General features: G+C 51.9%; 1 protein-coding gene across 4 annotated transcripts in view; it reads left to right on the top strand.

Annotated features, from left to right (window-relative positions):
* Positions 1-23,418, top strand: part of SH3RF1 (SH3 domain containing ring finger 1) — a 162,888-nt gene that overhangs the window by 135,222 nt on the left and 4,248 nt on the right. For 2 of the 4 annotated variants that reach the window (XM_018051793.1, XM_018051792.1), the window contains exons 7-11: positions 5,296-5,444; positions 6,405-6,575; positions 8,823-9,082; positions 10,974-11,278; positions 15,877-16,169. In XM_018051793.1, the coding sequence (XP_017907282.1) occupies positions 5,296-5,444; positions 6,405-6,575; positions 8,823-9,082; positions 10,974-11,278; positions 15,877-16,169 (1,178 nt within the window). The remainder of the gene's footprint in view (positions 1-5,295; positions 5,445-6,404; positions 6,576-8,822; positions 9,083-10,973; positions 11,279-15,876; positions 16,170-23,418) is intronic. The other 2 variants (XM_018051795.1, XM_018051794.1) reach the window with 2 other exon arrangements.

Here is a 23,418-nt window from a genome sequence, read left to right as displayed (position 1 = left end):
CACTTCATGGGAAATAGATGGGGAAACAGTGGAAACAGTGTCAGACTTTATTTTTGGGGGGCTCCAAAATCACTGCAGATGGTGACTGCAGCCATGAAATTAAAAGACGCTTACTCCTTGGAAGGAAAGTTATGACCAACCCAGACAGCATATTCAAAAGCAGAGCCATTACTTTGCTGACTAAGGTCCGTCTAGTCAAGGCTATGGTTTTTCCAGTAGTCATGTATGAATGTGAGAGCTGGACTATGAAGAAAGCTGAGCGCCGAAGAATTGATGCTTTTGAACTGTGGTGTTGGAGAAGACTCTAGAGTGTTCCTTGGACTGCAGGAGATCCAACCAGTCCATTCTGAAGGAGATCAGCCCTGGGATTTCTTTGGAAGGAATGATGCTAAAGCTGAAACTCCAGTACTTTGGCTACCTCATGCGAAGAGTTGACTCATTGGAAAAGACTCTGATGCTGGGAGGGATTAGGGGCAGGAGGAGAAGGGGACGACAGAGGATGAGATGGCTGGATGGCATCACTGACTCAATGGATGTGAATCTGAGTGAACTCTGGGAGTTGGTGATGGACAGGGAGGCCTGGCGTGCTGCAATTCATGGGGTCGCAAAGAGTTGGACATGACTGAGCGACTGAACTGAACTGAACTGAACCAACTTTGGAGAAGGCAATGGCAACCCACTCCAGTACTCTTGCCTGGAAAATCCCATGGATGGAGGAGCCTGGTAGGCTGCAGTCCATGGGGTGGCGAAGAGTCGGGCACGACTGAGCGACTTCACTTTCACTTTTTACTTTCATGCATTGGAGAAGGCAATGGCAACCCACTCTAGTATTCTTGCCTGGAGAATCCCAGGGACAGAGGAGCCTAGTGGGCTGCTGTCTATGGGGTCGCACAGAGTCAGACACGACTGAAGCGACTTAGCAGCAGCAGCAGCAGCAGCAGAACCAGCTTCACAGTGACCACAGAGAAGGGCTCGGCATCTCGGGGACCAGGGTCTCCTGATCTGTATCAGACTGTCCTGAGGGCGGTGGAAGCACAGGAGGTTTTCTCATTGCCAAAGAAAGACCACGTTGAGCATGTGCGCCTCCTGTGGGCAGAGCCGGGCACCGGCAGCATGGGGACAGTGAGGCGGCGCCACCAGAGCCTGCCCCCAAGCCTCCACTCCTGGGCGCCAGAGCCGTGTTGCTGAGAGCTCCGTGGACAGCAGAGGGCCGCGTGCATCGTTTCTGCGAGTCGGGGAGCACGGGTGCACCCCTCTCCCCATGTGTCAGAGATAGAGCCCTGTATCCGCAGCTGTGAAGGGAGGTCCATTCCCAGAGAGAATTAATTAATCTTCCTAATTGCCAGATCCTTAATTACACCTCCCCTTCAGACACCATCTTCCAAGCATCTGTTTCGAGCATTTTAAGTACTTTCATTTTTTTCTTTTTTCATAGCTGTGCCTACAACTGACTGGCTTAATTTTACTGGGTATCCAGATGAGACAAAAGCTCACTTCCCATCTTCTTAACTTTACTGAATCCTGATGCCTGTGCTTTTTTAATCACTAGTGTCAGCGCTTCCATTTTTCTACTTCCAACTCATCGTTTAAAAAAGGCAAGATACTCAGTTGCACACACACTGCTGTGTGCAAGGGGTTGATGCTGCAGGAATCAGTGACAGCACTCCCCGAGGGGATGACCAGCCACTATCCGTCTATTGGCCGAGCAGCTGAGTTCACAGCACAAGCAGAGTGTTTACAGAGTTGAAAGTGGATTCACTGGAAGCGGATGTTTAGGAAGGATGGAATTGGAGGGTGTTTAATGATCTTTGCTCAGAGGACCCAGAAATGCCCAGAGTCTTACGCTGGTGGTCACTTTCTACCCCAGAAAGAGAGGGGGGTGCACACACAAAGCGCTGTCGGGAAACAAATGGACCGTTAATGTAGCCTGGAAGAGAGTGGGTATGTGTCTGTGTAAGGCTGAATCACTGCTGTGGGGAGGAAACTGACAAAACATCGTAGATCAACTATCCTCCAATAAAAAAGTTAATTAAAGAAAGAGAGGACAGATCATTTAAGCCAGAACCCCAAGCTCCAAGCAGAGCGCTTTCCTGGTCAGCAGCCCAGGACAGATCATTTACAGCCAGAACCCCAAGCTCCAAGCAGAGCGCTTTCCTGGTCAGCAGCCCATAGCCCTCACCCATGGTTAAGACCTCATGGAGCTCAGCGCCTGGGCATCTCAGCACTGGTCACTGGAAGGGGAGAGGGCAGGGGGCGCCAGTGAGGAGGGGCCCACAGCACGGCCTTGGATTCTCCCTCACTGTCCCCTGGCCAATGTGGCCCATCGTGCAGGAAGGGGAGGGGGAGGGGGCACCAGCCAAGAGGGGCCCACAGCATGGCCTTGAACTCTCGCTCACTGTCTCATGGCCCGACGGTAACCTGGAGCCAGCCACCTGGACAGGGTGCTTTGTTCTTGGAGGGAAACTAAGGGCGGCCTGCAGGGGCTGAGCGGGGACTGGAGTCTGCACAGCATTTCTGACACCAGCCCTGGGCTGCCTCCTTGTCCCAAAATCAGTGGGTCGGGAACACAGTCTGGATGTGGCGGACCTGACCCTCCCCCATCAGCTGACCCCTGAGCCCTGAATTTAGGGAACATCCTCATGGTCTCCAAACACCAGTGCCGGTAGCAGAGGGTCTGGATCTGCAGAAGTACAAGCAGAACCTCATCTCAGCGACCACGAGGCCACAGCCAATCCCCTGTGTCGGATCTCAGAGGCCCGGCCACAGCCTCAGCCCTTCCGCAGCACTCAGTGGAAGCAGGCCAGCTGCAGAAGGCCCCAGCGAGGGGGAGGCTGTGGTTCCCGCGGGACGGCTCACAGCAGGTTCCTCCCAGGCATCTTTGTCCCTGGGGTCTTTCAGTGTGGGCTGCTCACCAGCACCCGCGGGGCCTGCTGGCCAGCCCAGCCCTGGATGTGCCCGGGCCCTGGCATCTGTCCAGCCTCACAGGACGGCCACGTCATGGAATCCAGTTAGGATGTCTGCTCTGTGTGCTCACCCTCCAGCATACTCACACACACACACGTGCGTGTTCTCCCGAAGATACACAGCCCAGTGCTGGGGTATGCCAGATGTCAAGTGAGTCTAACTTACGCTTTATAAAATTCATACACACCAAACATCTCCTTTCTGTACTTACTAACTATAGGAGATGACCTTTTCTTCAGTTCAGTTCAGTCACTCAGTTGTGTCCCACTCTTTGTGACCCCATGGATTGCAGCGTGCCAGGCTTCCCTGTCCTTCACCATCTCCCACAGTTTGCTCAAATTCCTGTCCACTGAGTTGATGATGCCATCCAACCAGCTCATTGTCTGCCGCCTTCTCAGCCTGCCTTCAGTCTTTCCCACTATCAGGGTCTTTTCCAGTGAGTCAGCGCCTCACATCTGGTGGCCAAAGTATTGGAGCTTCAGCGTCAGTCCTTCCAATGAATATTCACGGGTTGATTTCCTTGAGGATTGTCTGGTTTGATCTTGCAGTCAAAGGGACTCTCTTCTTCAGCACCACAGTTGGAAAACATCAGTTCTTCTGCACTCAGCTTTCTTTATGGTCCGACTCTCGTGACCTTTTCTTACATTTTGTTAACGTAGTGTGGCCTGTGTTTTTATCAGGCCTATAGATTTCCTTCTCTTTTTTTGCCGCCTTCTGTCTAGAGCCAGTGAGTACAGGCTCTGCTGACATGAGGGTGCAGGTTCCCTCTCTTGCCTCTGCCAGTGGAATTCTCAGAGCCGAGTGGGCCCTTGACTCTGAGTCCTTCCAGGGGTGGGTGGCCTGAGTTCCTTTGTGACTTGTCACCTGCGCCTCCTCAGCCACACAGCTATGAGGTGGGGCCTGGAGAGACACAGAGGAGACGGCTCAGTGGTGACCTCAGGCGCTCCTGTGCCCCTGCGTGCGGCGGCCCAGCCGGGCCCACCTGGGTCACGTGCGCTAAATCTCCTACCGGGGTTAGCTTTGTTTCTCCCACTTTGTCCTGAGACCAGCAGCTCAGGTGCTCAGCCTTTTCCTCGTTAAGGGTCATGAGGGCTCCAGGCCCCGTGTGTGCCCACCTGGAGTCACAGCGCAGCCTGTTGTGTGACTGTCCAGCTGGCCTTGCCTGCCCTAGGAGCGCTCTCAGCGAGTCTGTCCTGCCTGGGCCGCAGCGTGGGGAAAGTCTCCACTGTGGGAAAATGGAACACAGTGTGCTCAACAGTTGCAGTGTGCAGCTAGAAACTTGAGGTTCTTCTCTCCTGCAGTGTTTCTGGAACCGTGTAACTTAACAGGCCGATGAAGTAACTGCTAATGAAGTGTCAGATTTTTTTCCCAGACGACAGAAACCCATTGGTATTCTCCGTGTTCAGAAACCATGGGGTTTTTCTTCCGTTATTCTGACATGGAGACACCACGTTCCCTGCCCAAGTTGCAGTCTTTAGCCTCCTTATTTCTCCCTTGATGCAGTTTTATACTGAGTGGTTCAGAGATTTGGGGCAGCTGGGCAAGGTGGGGGTTCAGGCGAGTCTGTGTGTGCCTCTTTGCTCAGTATCCAGACCCTAAAGAATGATCTGGGCTGTGTAGATTAGAAAGTAGCAGGCGCTCCATTGATTCTGAAAAGGTGTGGAGTCCTATGGGCAGAGCCCGTAGAGGGACCGGCAGCTGCTTGCGGTGTACTTGTTAAAGATTACCAGCCTTGATGGTCCTGAGCTTAAAAAGCCGGCAGAGCTAACAAGAAAGGAGTACACAAAAGCAGCCAGCATGGCCCTGCAATTGTGGCTCGCTGTTGTTTGTGGTTTGAGAAGCCCAGATGTCCGAGGAGATTTTCTTCTTGGGCGTGACATCGAGGTTTTCTTCTGTGGGCATGGTGTACAGTGCAGCTGGACTGTCTGCTACTATGTTGAAGCTTCGGGTTGCAGAAACAGTCACAAATTCATCCCCAGAAAGCCCTGTGCTGTCAGCACTGCCCCTTGGAAGGCATTTGGATCCTGATCCTAGTTTGTGCTTAGAAGTGCCATTAATCTTGAAATTGCATGCAATCTTGTAATTTTTGTTCTTTCCCTCCTCCCAGTTGTGATTACTTACCTGTTTGCTAGAAGGGTTTCTGTGGCCCTAAGACCTTGGAGGAGGATAGCGAGGAGTCTTAAAGGAGCCTTGGGTATAGCGTGTAGCTGCTGCTCTTTGTAGATGCCACTGATGTCTGTTTTTTAATGGGTTTCTGATTCCTTTTCCCTTCCACTTACTGGAAGAGATGTAAATAAGTCATCTGTTCCTTCTTTTTCTTTCTCTCTCCAGACTCTGAATCCTCCTCTCCCCCCGCCCCCTCTCCAGGCGGCCACCCCCACGGGCACTGCTGTAGCTGCTGCTGCCGGGATGGGCCCCAGGCCCACAGCTGGACCCACTGACCAGACCACACACCCACGGCCACAGCCCCGCCCCAGCGTGTAAGTGCGGGGGTCCTTTCTGCCCCTGGACCGAACCCAAATAGAGAGGCAGAGAACAGCTCTCTGGGGGGAGCTGGTGCCAGACTGGTGCCAACTGTGTTTGTGATTAGGAAACTCGTGCTCTAAGGCTAGGCCTTCTTGGCCTTCCTCTGCGAGTGCTACCCGGGCTTCGTTCCCACCTTCATCCCCAAGTAAGGGTGCAAGGGGACAGGGAGGCCCCGCACAGGTCAGACCTAGAGGAGGTGCAGCAGGGCCCGCAGTGAGTGTCCAGAGTCAGGCTACTCCATTCATTCTGCTCATGGCTCAGTGCAGCCTGCGGGCGGAGGCCCCTCCGTGCACACTGACCCAGGAAACACTTGGTGCCTGTTCACGTTGCCGCCACTCTCCTTGTGTCGGTGGCTGTCACCTGTGCAGATGGGCTGTTGGGCTCTGTCCGTGATCTGGACTTGCTTTGCCTCTGACTCGCAAGTTCAGCGTCTACCCCGACTGAGCCCACAGATGCAGGTGCCGCCCGTTGCTGGTTCAGTGTGTGCGGAGAGGCTGTGTGCCGAGCTTCCCGGTGGGATTTTGGACCATATGTCCTCAACAAGGCTGCTTCCCAGGTCTCACCAGGGCCATCTGCAGGCCCAGTTTCCCAGTGGGCATCTGACGCCCTGCTGCAGGTGTGCACGCTGGGGGGTGGCACCAATTCCTCCACACCCAGAAGTACCGTTTGGCAGGATCATCACCTTTGCACCAGGAGGGCCAGGTGGGAGGTTCTGAGTCAGGCGGCTTCTGCCTTTTCAGAGTGGATGGCTGCCGTTCAGTGGACAGTGATCGAGGCTGCCCACAGATTAAAGGATTCTACTTTCTGTTTACTTTTGTACAAAACATTCAAGGCTTCGTGCCAGAGAAGAGTTCTGCACATAGTGGGGTACGTCTGTTACTCACCTTGAAGTCCGACGTTTTTTCCTTTTCTAGGTATGTTGCCATTTATCCTTACACTCCCCGGAAAGAGGATGAGCTGGAGCTGAGGAAGGGAGAGATGTTTCTCGTGTTCGAGCGCTGCCAGGACGGCTGGTTCAAGGGGACGTCCATGCACACCAGCAAGATTGGGGTTTTTCCTGGCAATTACGTGGCCCCCGTCACGAGGTATGGCTCTGAGCAAGTGGCTTGCTGAGCCCTGAACACAGAAGCTTTGTCCTTTCCCATGATTTCCAGCCTATCCACAGTTCCTTCTCATGTTCCAGTTATGTGTTATACAGCCGGCATTGTAGAGGTCCCTTCCTGTATTTGCCAAAGTCACTTCTAATCCTCAAGATTTTAGCTTACTCTTCACATGTGAAATTGTAAGTTTCTCCCAATACAGGTGCCAGTTTTAAATTATTTGCTTTTAAGTCACACGTGAGAAGACTCTACTACACTGTTTTCAGTATTTTTCTGCTAGGAAATTAGTGCTGTTTAATATAAGCACAAGTGATGTTATTAATCCTCTTGGTTATGTGATGCTTACCTGACACCTGGCACGCAGAGTTCTCTGTTCTGCACATTAACGCCAGGTCCTCAAACAGCTCCCTGGTGTATGTGCTGTTATGAACCCCAGTCCACAGGTGAGCAGGTTGAGGTGGAGAGGTTAAACAATTTGAGGTCACCCAGTGAAGAGGTGCTGAAAGCCAGGTGTGTATTCCCATAGCTTGGTGATTATGTCTGAATTCTCACAATTGCTTTTTATAATGCAATCAGAACTGAAACTCCTTTAACATGACATGAGTCCCTCACCCTTCTCAGGGGAGGGCAGTTTTGCTCCCCAGGGGATTTTTGCAGTGTCTGGACATGCTTCTGATGGTCACGATGGGGGAGCAGGTGCTACTTGCCGCCAGTGTATAGAAACCAGGGATGCATACAGCACCCTGCAGGGCACGGCACAGCCTTCGCAGAAGGGAGCTGTCTGGCCACAAGTGTCACCGAGGCTGAGAAACCTGTTCTAGGATAGTAGGAGGCAAGCACTTGGGATGTGTTGATATGCACTGTTCACTGTGTTTAAATATAGTTCCCGTTCTGGGCGCTGAGGAAGCTTGCCCTGGAATGATCGTGATGACCTATGATGGGGTCAGTGCTGAGAAAACCCCGGGTTTTGGCCAGTGGGCTCTTAATAAACGGTCCAACCTAATTGTGTTAAATCATTTCTCAAAGCCCCTGATTGTGAATAAGTGGCTGAACGAACTGACATGCTGTCAGATGTCGGTCGCAATCCTCAGGCTGGCTGGCAGCCTAATCCAGTGACGATCACTGTCTTTGCAGATGGCAACAGAACACTAGCTCCACTTAGACTTGTGGATTTTTCATCAGTGTAAACGTTCCTGTTGGTATATGCTAAAATCCACATTCACAGCCCAGAAGACGGTAGCTCTGTCTTCCCTGGGGGGATAAAACAAACAAACAAAACCCACAGTAACTAAGGGAGATAAACCAAGCAACAACCACATGTCGACTTTCTGAAGAAAACATTTTCCTAAGACTCAAATGCAAACTATCAAAAGTCTCTGGAGAGACGCTTCCTGATGGAAAATTCTCTGTTATTCCTCATGGTAAATAATGAGGTTTGAGTTAATGAAGCCTTCTGCTTGGTAGAAAGTTTCTATCTATAGAACTGTTGTTTAAATGAATTTAGAATATTAAAAAATACATTACATAAAGCTGCACTGAACCGAATGTAATGAAATTCAGCCGGTAAATACTTGTTGCGGGCCAGCTGTGCTGCTGTGACTGCGCACGCAGGAAGGGTGGGAAGCAACCACTGCACGCGGCCCTGCTGTCAGGAAACCTGTACTGAGTCAGGAGCATTTCACTGGGGATTGACTGATCGGACTCCACATCGTGTTTTGTAATCAGGGGTCATAGAGGAAATCCACCTGAAACAGAGGAGAGTCGCGAGGTCCCGGGCCTAAGGCCAGGCTGCTCGGGATGGCAGAACTGAAGCGCAGGTGAGGGGGAGGCAGGGTGGAGGGAGCCCGAGGGGCGTGACCAGCATGTGCGTGCACTCGCGCGTGTACACGGGCAGGTACAGAGAAGGCGCGCGTGAGCCCAGCTGTGACAGCCTAGGCGTCGCTCTGGCAGGCCGAGAGGAAGCGTGCAGGCCCCAGAAGCCCAGGGGAGAGTTACCCCAGAGGGGAGGCGAGCCGAGGAGCTGTGTCACCAGCAGAGTGCTGTGCGATCTCTCCCCTCAGAAGAGGCTTCCAGAGCTTTCTCTGCCTCGGGGCCGCTGTTTCTTGAGTGCGTTGTTCTTACCTTTGGTCCGATAACCGCATTCTACAGGTCACGTCTTGAAGCTCTGCACCATTTTCTTTGGCGTTGGTCGTCCTCTCTCCCTCTTCCTGACGGACTGGGTTTCTGTCTCAGCAGGGCCGTGACCAGTGCTTCCCAAGGCAAAGTCCCCATGCTGACGACTGGTCCAGCGAGTCGTGGGGGAGTCCCGGCCAACCCTCCCCCTGCAGGCGGGCCTGCCCAGAAGCCCCCGGGGAATGGCGTGGCTGGCGGTCCCGGGGTCCCCACAGCCGTGGTGTCAGCAGCTCACGTCCAGACGAGCCCCCAGGCTAAGGTCCTGCTGCATGTGTCCGGACAGATGACTGTCAACCAGGCCCGGAGCGCTGCAAGGACAGGTGGGCACTGGGCCAGAGCCCTGGGAGAGGGGCCTGAGCAGCCTCAGACCTTGTGCACCAGAGGCTGTGAGGATGTGAAGACAGTCTGAGGATGGTGGAACTTTAAGACAGTCTGAGAGAACAAGGTGGGACTTTAAGACAGTCTGACAGAGCAAGGTGGGACTTTAAGACAGTCTGAGAGAGCAAGGTGGAACTTTAGGACAGTCTGAGAGAACAAGGTGGAACTTTAAGACAGTCTGACAGAGCAAGGCATCACGGACTCGATGGACCTGAGTCTGAGTGAACTCTGGGAGATGGTGATGGACAGGGAGGCCTGGCGTGCTGTGATTCATGGGTCGCAAAGAGTCGGACACGACTGAGCGACTGAACTGACAGAGCAAGGTGGAACTTTAAGAGAGCCTGAGAGAACAAGGTGGAACTTTAGGACAGTCTGACAGAGCAAGGTGGCACTTTAGGACAGTCTGAGAGAGCAAGGTGGAACTTCAGGACAGTCTGAGAGAGGGAGGTGGCACTTCAGGACAGTCTGAGAGAGGAAGGTGGCACTTCAGGACAGTCTGAGAGAGCAAGGTGGAACTTTAGGACAGTCTGAGAGAACAAGGTAGAACTTTAAGACACTCTGACAGAGCGAGGTGGAACTTTAAGACAGTCTGACAGAGCAAGGTGGAACTTCAGGACAGTCTGAGAGAGGAAGGTGGCACTTCAGGACAGTCTGACAGAGGAAGGTGGAACTTTAGGACAGTCTGAGAGAGCAAGGTGGAACTTCAGGACAGTCTGAGAGAGGAAGGTGGAACTTTAGGACAGTCTGAGAGAGGAAGGTGGCACTTCAGGACAGTCTGACAGAGGAAGGTGGCACTTCAGGACAGTCTGACAGAGGAAGGTGGCACTTTAGGACAGTCTGAGAGAGCAAGGTGGAACTTTAGGACAGTCTGAGAGAACAAGGTAGAACTTTAAGACACTCTGACAGAGCGAGGTGGAACTTTAAGACAGTCTGACAGAGCAAGGTGGAACTTCAGGACAGTCTGAGAGAGGAAGGTGGCACTTCAGGACAGTCTGAGAGAGCAAGGTGGAACTTTAGGACAGTCTGACAGAGGAAGGTGGCACTTTAGGACAGTCTGACAGAGCAAGGTGGAACTTTAAGGCAATCTGCCGAGGGAGGTGAAAGAAGACACTGAATAACAGGAAGGGGGGGCCAGCCCAGTCTCAGCACCATCACTTTACATCGGCTTCATTTGGCTTCACCTGCCCAGCTTGTGAGTCCAAGCCTGGTCTCCAGACCACGGGTCTGAAAGAAACTGTTACTGGGCGGGTCCTGAGAATGTCGATAGTACTTGAAAATGTGATTCCTGTGGTCGAGACCAGCCATCTGGGGTCCCACTGCTGCGGAGGCGCAGCCCGTGGACTGCCGTCTGGGTGCTGGGGTGAGCTTAGTCACCGCTCTGTTTCAGACACAGTCAGAACTTAAGTAGCTTTCTTCTTCCTGAAGCGTTTAAAACCTCCCAGGGGTCTTGGTTAACAGTGATAGAGAAAACATGTTCAGTTCTATCCAAAAATCCAGAGGAGGATGGCAGGTTCCGAGAAAAGGGAGAATAGGAAGCAACACTGGGGCCAGGCTGCTCTGCCCAGCTGGGTGCGTGGGGGGTGGCGCCTCGGCCAGAGCCCGGGGGAACTCCTGCACCCCTGGGTGTTGTCGCCCTGCTGTCACTTGGCAGACATGGCAGCAGACCCTGTGTCATGGGACCGAGTGGGGCGCTGACCTTGGAGGGGATGATGTCCAGGGGCCCCTAGAGGGTCAGAGTGTCTAAACTGCCATGGTTTCTCATCACTGACACGCGCAGGACTCAGTGAGCAGCGAGGCTCCACTCATGCTTTCCTCCTCTCTTCCCTTGTCCAGTCTCAGCGCACAGCCAGGAGCGTCCCACAGCAGCCGTGACACCCATCCAGGTTCAGAGCACCCCGGGGCAGTCCCACCACCCCCTGGCGTCGCCACAGCCCCCTGCCCCACTGGGCCCCCCTGCCCACGCGGCTGCCAGTGGCCTGGGCCGGGTCGGAGGCCCCCTGGCCTGCACCACAGCCCCAGCGAGCATCCCTGCCGCCTCCCTGGAGCCCGAGCCCAGCAGCCGCCCTCTGACCCTGCTCCCGGGGACACCCACCTCTCCTGACAGCGGCTCGGCAGCCAGGCCAGACAAGGACGGCAAGGTGAGCCCCAGCAGCTGCTGACCCACTTGGGGTGTGGGGATGTGGGGTTCCATTCAGCTCTGGGGCTTGTCCCCTAGCCGCTCACTCCCCTACCCCCTCGCTGCCCTGAACTCCTCCCGGTGAGTGAGCTTTGCTTCTGGTTAACTGTTCTGCAGAAATGCACTTAGGATATGAAGGAGTTGGAACTGTAGATCCAAAGTGTTGCTGGTGGATTCATTGTTCCTGCACTGTATTTGAGTATAATCTATGTGGATGTGGATAGTTTTTCTCTTGACTTGAGATATAGGGGGAAATTAATTTCTAATTTGATCTTTTTTATAAAAAAAAGATCCTCTGGGCCTGAATTTCAAAGAAATTGTAAGTGGGAAGCTATGTTTGAAAGACTGACCTGTGGCTGGGTTGTAGACAGAGGCGTGTGTGGTGGTGAAATGTGCACAGAAAGAGCAGCCTGCAGCAGACTCTGGTGATCGTGCTGCGGGCGTGACTTCCACTCCATGCTCACGCGTGCCCCCCAGACCACTTGCCAGCTCTGGGCAGCTGTGGGGTCACACCTGCTTTCACGGTCATGTACGTCGCTCTTTAAATGACCAGGGAGCCTGTGAGCAGGGCTTTATAAGGAAATAAACGTAGCCTACTAAGAAGTTAATATTTAATTGTTGAGTTAACATGAGTGCTTTTGCAAAAGATCAGTATCAGTTCAATGTTTATGATTAACTACATTAAACTTGTACTCAAGCTCATGTGGTCAACCCTGCCAGGATCTTCCGAAAGTAAACTTACTTTACAGCTTAGATCTGAAGGTTCCAGGATAAGGCATCAGGGGCCATTGTCTCAGAGAATCGGGCTCTGGAGCCCAGGCCTCCAAAGGAAGGATTCATGCAATCTGCAGGATGCCTGTGCTAGGGAGAATAACGGCCCGCATGTCCTGATCCCTGAAATTTGAGAATACGTTTCCTTACGTTGCAGCAGGGGTCTTACAGATGTGATTCAATTAAAGGTTTAAAGATGAGTGGATTAGCTGAGTGAGCCCAATATAATAAGCAAAGGGATCTCCTTATAAGGGAGGAAGGAAGATCAGGGCCGGAGGGAGATGACACCAGAAGCAGAGAGCAGTGACCTGTTTGCCCCGCTCAGTCCCCCTCCTGACAAGTGGCCACTGGCCTCTGCTAGGGTGCCCTGTGGTCCCTGTGTCCTGTTGCGGAGCGTCAACACTGTCTTCAGGCAGCTCGAACTCCTGGAAAGCTCTGTCAGCACACATCTATGTCTCCCTGTGACTTCAGACCCTTGCACTGTGCTTTGAGGGACTGCATAGAAAATGATGGTCTCCTTTCTATGTGATCCCTGCAGGGAGTTCAGGGTTATCATCTTTTCTTAAAGGCTTCACTCTTGAGGGCTTTCCCCCCCCCCCCATATTCTTCATGTCACAGGTTTCTAATTTCCCTTTCTAAATCTGCCACCTCATTTAATGTTCCCAATTCATTAAAGAGATTGTCCCTAATGGCTATAAACTCAGTGACCCATGATTAGTGCAAGGAGCGTCACTTCACCCCCATCACTCCATCCTCTTGCCAGGACACTCGGAGAGAGCTTGGCGGATGCCTGGATGAGATCCAGCTGTCTCTCATTCTCCCATCCAGTCCCCCAGTCGCCTCACCATTTCTGCTGTAACCTGTTAGCCCACATCTCGCGTAGGAGACTTCCTTGGTCTCACTTCCTTTTCTGAGTCAGCCTTTCATCAGACACCCTGTTTTAGGATTTCGCAGGTGGAGTGCAAGCACTGTTGTGGTCATCTGTGAAAATGAGGACCACACATGCCTTTCTTTGGCATGTTGAGTTGACCTTGGTCCCAGGTTCACCAGGATCTGTCAGAGATCAGTTGTGTTCCACCTGTTAATTTCCTCAGTCCCCTGGGGTGGATCAGCCTGTCAGGAGGAGTGGTTTCATCTCTGAATCCCAGTTGCTCCCCTGTTTCCCTCCTACCAAGGTTTGTTCTTCCTGTCTAGTCTGAAAGGGACTCTTCATGCGTCTGAGGACCACCATCCACCCCAGGCACCAGATCCATGTCTTTCTTGTTCCCAACAAAACTTTAAAGCAGCACACACCCCACCCCCACTTTTTTTGGTCATTCGCATTTTTGTAAGTTTAAGTTCATTCTGGCCTTCAGCATCTTGACTTGCCACAGCCATGGTATGTTCCTCTTGGGGGCCCTTCTCCTGATCTTTTTGTGGAGGCCTTTCTGTCACTTCCGGGGGCATCATCATCACTTCCGGGGGCATCATCATCACTTCCGGGGGCATCATCATCACTTCCGGGGGCATCATCATCACTTCCTGGGGCATCACACAAGTGCCTTCATCACCGGGAGCTTCTGCACCTTCACCTGCTGGAGTGATTTACAGTGTGTGCTTGGAGCTTCTTTCTGGAGAGCCCACCCACTGCTCTTGAAGCTTCAGGATTTCCTTCTGAATTTCAGGCCATGCATATATTTTCTTGTAACTCTTAAGATCAATTCTCACTAATTATTAGAGAAGTACAAATCAAAACTACAGTGAGGTATCAATATCACTTCACACTGGTCAGAATGGCCGTCATCAAAAAGTCTACAAATGAGAAGGCTGGAGTGGCTGTGAAGAAAAGGGAACCCTTGTACACTGTTATGGGAATGTAAATATGATGACTAGTGCAGAGAACAGTGTGGAGAATCCTTAAAAACTGAAAAATAGAGTAACCGTGTGACCCAGCAGTCCCATTTCTGGGCATATACCCAGAGGAAACCATAATTCAGAGAGACACGTGCACCCGATTGTTCACAGCAGCACTGTTCACAGCAGCCAAGATGTGGAAACAGCCGAAGTATCCGTCAGCATGGGAGTGGGTCAGGGAGGTGTGGGACATGCACACAGTCATAAGGAAGAGCAAAATAATGCCGTTTGCAGCAACATGGATGGACCCAGAGATTGTCACACTGCGTGGAGTACGGCGGACACAGAGAGACAAATACCGTATAATATTGCTCATGTGTGGGATAGAAAAAGGGCGCAGGCAAACTTATTTACAAGACAGAGTAGAGTCTCGAATGTGGAAAGCAAACATGGTTGACAGGAGGTAAGAGGGAGAGGCAGATTGGGATTGATATACGCACACTACTGTATAAATGCATGACTAACAAGGGCCGAATGTGTAGCTCGGGGACCTCTGCTCGGTGTTCTATACTGACCTTTATGGGGAGAATCCCTGCCCCGCAGGTTAGCAGTGCTGTGGGCCACGCTAGGTAAATGGGGCCCGTGGTGCAGACCGCCTGGGATGATTGATCGTCTGATCAATGCTTACCTTTATTTCCTTCTGCCAGACTGTCTCTCACTGAACTCTGCTGTTATGGATCCCCCCACCCCCCACCCCCACCGCGCCCAAGGGATATTTGACCGAGTGGGAACTAAGTCAGTATTCAGGAAGAATTCCTCGGTGTTCTCTCTCCTTGAGGGCTGCTTATAGTTCTCCTTCCCTGTTAGTGGATCTTAATAGTCCCGGTTTGCCTAGGGAGCATTCTAAAGGGTTATTTCTCTCAACTATTGTATTTTCGGACCGTGTTTTCAGTCAGAGGACTTGATGACCCAGTTGACACATTAGTAAAGCAATTTAAAATGATGGCTGTTATTACTTTGGGCATCAGAAGAATATTGATGCTTGGGGTCTGGGCACAGAGAAGAGCCAGCCCTAGATCTGGTTTCCTAGCAGAGCAAGACCACAAGGAAAAGACCCCAGGAGACCAAGACCCATGAGGTGGCTTCTATGGCGTGAGGCTGATGGGAGTAATTCTCAATTATACACTTGCTTGCAAAAAGAGACGTAAAATGTTTTCATTATACTGCTGGGCTTTTTTTTTTTTTTGTAGTTGTTTTTGGTAAAGAATCTGCCTGAAATATAGGAGATGTAGATTTGATACCTGGTGGGGAATATCCCCTGGAGAAGGTCATGGCAACCCACTCCAGTATTCTTGCTTGGAGAATCCCATGGACAGAGGAGCCTGGCTATAGTCCATGGGGTCATAAAGAGTTGGACACGACTTTGTTTTTTTAATTAAAGAAGTATTTGCACAACAGATAGGGTTTGACTTCTGTTATTATCGGTTTGTTAAATTTCATCAACATAGTGATGAGTGAAAATGACTTAGCCCTTCACCCTGATCAAGACAACATCCCCTATAAGGGATAAGCTGCAGGTCTATTAGTTGAGTATAGAACAGGCAGAATTTCAGGAAATTAAAGCTATTGTCTGAAATTTCCATTTTGTCCTAAAGTGTCTACTTTGCCTTCACCAAGCCTGGGAAGTGAATTGGTGGGATTTTGGTTTCCCATCCTTTTTATCTGCTCATCCTCCATGGAGGTTGGTGATTAGCACTTGAGTGTCCAGAACCGGGGAAGATGTGCAGGTGGGTGGGGGTTGTGCAGAGAGGTGAAGGGCATTGAGCGCACAGCCCCAGGAGCCAGACCAGGAGTCCCAGACACCCTCAGGGGTCCCTTGGAAAGCTCAAATCTGGACTTGAAACTCTACCAGCAGAACCATGTCTCCAACCCATGCACTTTTTTTTTTTTTCTTAGAAAGAGAAAAAGGGGCTGTTGAAGCTGCTGTCCGGGGCCTCCACCAAGCGCAAGCCGCGGGGATCACCGCCGGCCTCACCCACGCTGGATGCTGAGCTGGGGGCCGAGCTGTCCTGCGGGCCCCCGGGGCCCCCCTGCGCCTGCCCCGGGCCCTGCGATGGGGACGCCGTGGCCCCCGGCCCCCAGCGCAGGGCCTGCTCCCTGGACTCGGCCCCAGTGGCGCCACCCCCCCGGCAACCCTGCTCGTCCCTGGGCCCCGCAGCCAGTGAGGTGCGGCCCGCCGTGTGCGAGAGGTGGGTTCTCGTCATGGGCGCTGGGAGCCGCCAGGTCTGTGGCACCCGCGGCATCTCCGGCTCCTTCCTGGGGTCTGCGGTGACAGCCGGCGCTGGCTCCTGTGCCCCTCGGGTGACGCGCTCCATCTCTGCGGTCCCCTCTACATCCTCACCCCTTTCCATCATGTCTCCAGAGCTCTCCTCTACGGGGCAGTGCTCACGGCAGCCCTGGTCCCTGCCTTCTCCTGGCTCCTCCTTCACGGCCAGCTAGCCACCCTCATTTCATCTTCAGCCCTTTTTATCGAAGGTTTATAAACACCACTGCCTGCTAGTTGTAGGGCTCCTGGAGTGTTCCGTCCCCCCGAGTTCTCTTCAGCTTCTTCCTGAGCCAGAGTGTGGCAGAGTTCTCCTGGCCCGACCCCTGCTGACCCGCTGACGGGGCTCCGTTACCCTCAGAACAGTGAGCCCCGTTCAGTGACTGTGGCCTCGAGTCACCTTTACAAATGGGAGCTGTCCTGTCTGTTTCCCCGCTAGGGCTCTTGGAGCATGTTAGGAAAGAAAATCTACTTAATAAAACAGAAACCTGCTAGGAAAAAAATAAAGCTGATCCAAGAGCAAAAACAAAAACAAAAACAAAAACCTGCTCGGATTATATGAATTAAAAGCGCAGCATGGTCTGCTGCCTGGAAGATGGCCTGAAGCACTCTGAAACTAGAGGACTGTTTTCCCATAACCTTAGCATGAGTATTTAAGCATTTGCTGGAGGAGGTGCTGTCTGTCTGCAGGCTCGAGTCCCCATGTCCCTGTGTCTGACACAGAGCATGTTTCTCATCTGTGGAAGTGTCGCCTTTGGGGCAGTATTTTCTGTTAATGATTCAGGATCTTACTGTAAAGTGTTATACTTTACAATGACGTAAATCCACCTGAACTCTGTATTTCAGATGAAATACCCACTGAAACCTGAGGCCTGCACTCAGACAGTTTGGGGGGCTTACTTTATTACCCAGAAGTAACTCGGGAAAGAATTAATCAAACAATCTATGCCTGAAATATAAAGTACGCCATTCGCTGTGTACTTTTATGGGGGCATGAGATAATTCTGTGTAGCTCTGACCCTTCTAAAACCAGTTTTGAAATGAGACATTACCCTAAAGTGTTTCTGCCTCACCCGTGAAACCATTCTGTCTTTCCCCTCATCCACTGGACTCTCAGTAAAGCTTTGAGGTTTTGCCCCAAGTTCACGTCCCCCTTCATTCCAAGAGTCTTGCCTTTTCCTACGGTGTCTCTTGGCTCTCCAGGGAGGGTGCCTCTGCTCCTGGACCCAGTCCAGTGACTCATTTACTCTCTCTGGGCCACAGAGGCAGTCTCCCCGATGCTGAGTGCAGGTCCCTCTGCGAGCTGAGCCTGCCCGCTCTCCTGTCATTGGTGGTGTTCCTGTGTCTGCCTGGGGGGCTGCTTCACTGTACCAGAGCCCCCCACCACTGCCAGGCTCTGGCCAGCGCCGCCACCTCTCCCTGCCCCTGCCCCCAGCGCTGGCTCTTTCCAGAGGCCAGGTGTGCCAGTCTCCAAGCTTTTGCACCCCAGCCTTGCTCACAGAGGGGCTCCTTGCTTACAGAAGGCTCCCACAGTCCAGAGCATCTCAACAGGAGGGGCCGCAGGCGGCTGCCCCTCCAGACAAGGAGCAGGCGGGTTTACTGTGGGTTTGCACGTGGGCACGGCACACTGGATCCTCTGCCTGGTATTTTATGGAAGCATTTCCATTTTTACAAGTGGGAAAGTGGTCTTTGGAGAGAATTTCTGCCCCGCGTTTATATTTTTATAATCCACGTGCTCAGTGGAATATTGAGTCTCACAGCCAACCTTGCCAGCTTCTCACAGCCTTTTTGCCATCCTACAGTGATGGTGCTGCTATGTGTCTAACTCAGCTTCTTAGGTCTGCCTGACTATAGATACAATCAGAAAAATGTATGGAAGCAAGTAGCATAGGAAAACAGTCTATTATCCTGTTATCCACTGGGAAGGAAATTTTTTGGTTACTCAAAAACTTCCAAGGATGTATTTTAGGGATTACCCCTTTTGGAATTAAAAAAATTTCAACCTAAGAAAAAGCACTTCTTGCTAAAAATGCAGGGAAGGTTAGCTTTCACATCAGTCTAATTTAGGAAGCATTTCAGGATCTTAGCATCCTCAATTCACCAGAGTCTAAATGTCACGACTCCTGCCCCCGCAAAGTGCGAGAGCGTGGGGCTCTTCTGGTAGAATTTTTCCTTCTAGAGTTCCACAGAAATATTTTTAATGTCTAATATCAGTCTAGTATGAGATGGGATTCATCTACAGATGAGAGTGACAACAGGAATAAAATTTCCTCTTGAGGTGGGACCCTGCCCCGTAAAGCTCCAGCGGGAGAAAGGGCAGCTCTGCTTCCATCTCACACTATGAGAGGGAGGGAGGCACCTGGAAGTATGCTGGCAGATCTGGTACCAACTGAGCCTGTTCTCTGAGGAGCAGAAGGAATCCTTTGTGTTTGTGAGAGAGACTGAGGGAAACAAGCAAGAAATGCTATATGCTGGGGGCGAATAGAATTGATGACAGCGGAGATAATAAAGCAGATAGTGCAGGCTCTATTTTGGAAGGACTGGGAAAAATAACTAGGAAACGGCAAAGGGAAAGGAGAAATAAAATATTTCAGAAGGGATGGCAAGTAAAGTACATGTGATAGTTTTTTTCCTGCAAAAAGAAATTACAGATAAAGGACACACAGCAAGTCATCTCCGCATATTTTCAAGTTTAGGATTTAAACTGATAACCACGTACCTATAAGCCCATCTGCTAAACTGGGAAGGGACCTCTGACCCTTGATCAGGGACCATACCAGAAAACATACAAATTGGACAGGATAGATTTGTAGAGAGGCAGCTGGGCTTCCACGGAATGATTAATCCGAGGCTGCGACCGTAAACCCACTGGGTGAAGCAATGAGCGCGGGACGCTCAGACTTCAGCAAACTACAAAGCAGGCAAGCTTGGTTGTGCTAGTGACACACCGTCGTAGAGGTCAGCCACCCGGACAGGACAGCAGGCACCCTGCCTCCCAGAGCCTGGGGACTCGATCTGGGCGAGATCCGGAGAGATTAGAAACAAAAAGATGTGAACTGCAGAAAACATGAGAAAGACCAAAAAAATTAAGCAAGTGGGAAATTTGTGCTAGTGAAAGACTACGAGTGCCCATCTAAGCAGAGGCCAGAGTGCCTGAGCCTGGAGCGGAAAGGCTGCCCTGGGGGTGTCTGTGGAGCTGCTTCGCAAAGCAGGTGTCTCTTTCTTGCATTCCACCCTGGTCAGCATCCCCCAGGTCTCAGGGTTGCACGAGAGGCTGAGGCCCTCGTGGCCGGGCCTGTGAGCCGCCCTCCGTGCCCCTTGTGACCTCCGGGCTTTGTCCGAAAAGAGCAGGAGGCACATCCTAACAACCAGGAGCCACGTAGCTTTGGATGGTTTTCCTTCCTTCCTTGCTCCTTCCTTGTCTGTCTTCTTTCTTTCAGCTTTCCATTAATTTTTTAAAATATGTATTTGTCTGGCTGCACCGGGTCTTAGTTGCAGCATAAGAATTCCTAATTGCGACCTGTAAGATCCACTTCCCTAACCAGGGGTTAAACCCTGGCCAGGCTCCTGCACTGTGAGTGGGGAGTCAGCCCCTGGACCACCAGGGAAGTCCCTTCATTTATTTTTAAATTCATTTATCTTTTTTAAAATTGTGGTAAAATGTCCATAAAATCTGCCTTTTTTTTTTTTTCAGGGATCCAGTTCAGTAGCATTAAGTACACATTCACATTGTTGTACAACCATCACTGCCATCCATTTCTAGAGCTTTTTCGTCACCCCATTCCCGCCTTCCCCAATTCCTGACAAACCCCCTTCTCATTTCTGTCTCTCTGGGTCTGGCTAGTCTCCACGCCTCATAGGTGGAATTGTGTGTGACTGATTTCACTTAGCATAATATTTTGAGGGTTCATCCATGTTGTAACTTCTGTCAGAATTTCATTCCTTTTTGAGGAGCGTTGTACATTTGGAAAAATCACTCTGCTATACAATTAAGCCTTTCCTTTTGTCGTTGGACGTTCTTAGGAAGGATGGCTCTGTGTACTGTGCTAAGGACCATGCACAGGGCTTCTGGAATCTAGTCAGGGATGAAGTTTCCTTCAGTTGCGGGGCAGATGGAGCAAGGCTTTGAGAGCCTGTTGGACATGGGTGGACTCCAGGTTTGTCCAAGGGAGCCCCCAGGGGACCGTGTGAGCCAAGACCTGGGGTTGGGGGCAGAGGCCATACTTCGGGGCTGGGTCCCTGTGCACAGGTGTATGTGCACATTCACGGGGATAACCATTAGCTGTAGCTGCAGAGAGACTGAGGCCATTGAGCGCTTCACATGTCAGACTGGGAAGTAACCTTGCTCCGAGGAGGTGGGAAGCTGTAAAGAATACTGAGCGAGAAATAGCTGCAAATAGAGCTGGCAGTTAAGAAAGTTAGTATGCTGATCACGTGCAGAATGCGGTGCAGACAGGAAGAGACTGGAGGCTGGGAGGACAGGCAGGTTATTCGCTCAGGTGGGAGGCGGCAGAGCGGCGAGGCTGGGGTGCAGACGTGGAAGGCGGACCCCAGGTCCATGGCGGGCGTGGAGAGAAGTATGGCCCCTGAGGCACCGGATGCCCCAGAATCCCTGCTCAGAACACTCGAGGGAGCGTGGCTGGAGCAACGGGTGTTGGGCTCTGTGGCTGCACTCACGTTGCCTGGGGTCAGAGAACATGGACTTGGCAAAGCTTCTCCGGGCCTGAGATGGTGGCCCGCTGTGCCCAGTGTTGGTCTTGAGCGTCCCAATTGGGAATCTTTGGGCACATCGCTCTTCGAGCCAGGGCCGGGGTCTGAGCAGAGTCTCTGCTGCAGCCAGTGGTCTCCCTGTTTCCCAAGGTCATGGTTCTCGTTCCACTCAGCTCAGGAGGCTCATCACTCAGCCATGAAAACCCTCTCCCCTGGGGACTCAGCAGGAAGATTGTGGTCTTAGCTCAGCAGCAGTTCTGGTTCAGAAAATGTTTGCCAGAGTTGGTTTAGTGCATTTTCTAAAATGCAAATGTTAATCTAGTCACTTCTTTCAAGAACTGCTTTTGTTCCATTTCACCTTTAAGGCATCTCACAGAGGACCAGGGGCGATACGTTTCATCAGAGATTGGCTCTGAATATGATGAATTACTTGTGTGCTGCTTCCTATAATTATGGAGCTTTGCTCAAATGTTAACCTGCCCCAGATGGCAGCTTTTCACAGGCTCTTCAGCCTGTTGGCGTTGGAGCTGAGACACCTTCTCATCTGGATCCCTTCCTCCAGAGTAGCCCACGATGGACTCGTTCATCCTGCTTTGCAAGCTGTCAGAGAAGGGCTTCCAGAACCCTGGCTCCGTCGTTCTAGAGTTTGTCAGGCGTGTGGTCAGGCTGCTGTCCTCCAGGTCATACCTCCTGGAAGCACCAGGCGCCCGCCCGCCCTTGCCCGAGACACATGGTCGTGGTGGGCACTGGCACTCAAGGTGTAAACTCTGTGATAGACAACTCTTGGCAACCCTGTAGCTGAGTGTGTCATGCCTCTGTTGTCCCCACATCATCTGGTAACACCTGTGTGGTCACGGCCATCCTAGTGCAAAGATGAGGAGACTGAGGCTCAAGCAAAAGCTGCTCTGAGCATAAGCCCCAGGCCCACTTCTTACAAGAGGCCAGGCCTCTCCGGCCACCTGCAGACTTGCTCGCAGCCTGTCCTGTCTCTGGCTTCCCAGGACCTCTCACGAACAGCCAGGCAGCCTCCATGCTGCGCTTCTGCTCCACAGCCCGGATGGCAACTTGGTTCCTGAGCCCAGGGTCACCCAGGAATGGTCCAGGCGGCCGCTGGGCCTTTGCAGAGATGCCATTGCTGATCAAGTCATAGCCTGAGGCTCTTGTTCACGTCCTCGCGTGGATGGATTCTGGTCCTTATGGGTTGGAGGCTGGTAAAACCAGTGATCCTCCAGAAGGACCGCACTCCGATGGGTTTCATGAGGTTGAGGCAGTTGTGTAGACCCAGTTCCGACGACTGTTTTTTCAGCCATGACATTCTCTATGTGCCGTTAAGAGTGAGTCCTAGGAGGCTAGAAGTTCGTTTTCTGACTTTAAGTGCCAAATGAGAGTAGAAGTTGAGCTGGTTTTACAGCTCTGTTGCTGTTTAGTTGCTAAGTTGTAGACAACTCTTGGCAACCCTGTAGCCTGTACCCATCAGGCTCCTCTGTCCGTGGGATTTCCCAGGCAAGAATAGTGGAGGGGGTCACCGTTTAGGCTCTAAGTTCATTTTCTGACTTTGAGAACCAAATGAGCATAGAAACTCAACCACTTGAATAGCTTAATACTCACTGACTAGCATCAACCAGCAAGAGAAGTGTGTCCACATTTATAAGTAAAACATTACTCCAGAATCAGAGGCTCAAATTGACTGTGAACATGTATTGTTTCACAGTTCTGAGAGTTAGGAGTTTGAGGGTGGCGTACATGACTGGTCCTGGCTTAGGGCATTTTTTAGGTTAGTGTCCAGACATCCACCTGAGCTGCAGTCTTGTGAAAGCTTGAGTAGGGAGAAAAGATCCCTTCCAGGTGGCTGCCCACATCGCCACCGACTTTTGGAAAGAGACCTGTCTTACGTGGCCTGCATGTCTGTGCACGGGGGGGATGACTCACCTGGCAGCCTAGGTGGTTTCCCGGAGGCTGCCGCACACCTGGTAGGACCCGGCCTCAGCACCCCAGATCATCATTTGTGCAAGCTCCTATTGGTCACACGGGTGGGCAGAGACCACACAGGGTGAGACACGGCCCACCTCCCCATGGCTTCCGTGGCTCTTGAGCATAATTTTGCAGAAGGAAACAAGCCTGGAAGCAGGGGTAGCTGACCTTAAACCAGCCAGGCTTCAGGAATCTTGAAATGATAATTACATCTTCTCCCAGTGATCCCTGAGTTGAGAACGCTCGGAGAGGCAGACCATAGGTCAGACCGTTGGCGATCAGATGAGCAGGGGGCCCCAGTCCCCCTCCTTGTGTGAACCTTGGGACAAGCTGCCCCGGGAAGAGCTGGGTGTGTAAGGAAGAGCTTCCCTGGAGTCCAGCCTCATCCAGCTCAGTCCTTGGCCACTTGTGGACTTTTATGCACGTCCTAGTGCTGTTCACAGCAGGTCTCTGCTCAACAGGGGACGGTGGCGGTTTGGGTCATTTTACCAACA

This window comes from Capra hircus, chromosome 8 (genome assembly GCF_001704415.2).
Source record: "Capra hircus breed San Clemente chromosome 8, ASM170441v1, whole genome shotgun sequence".
In the NCBI taxonomy this organism is placed as follows: domain Eukaryota; kingdom Metazoa; phylum Chordata; class Mammalia; order Artiodactyla; family Bovidae; genus Capra; species Capra hircus.
This window is presented reverse-complemented; position numbering and strand designations above follow the sequence as displayed.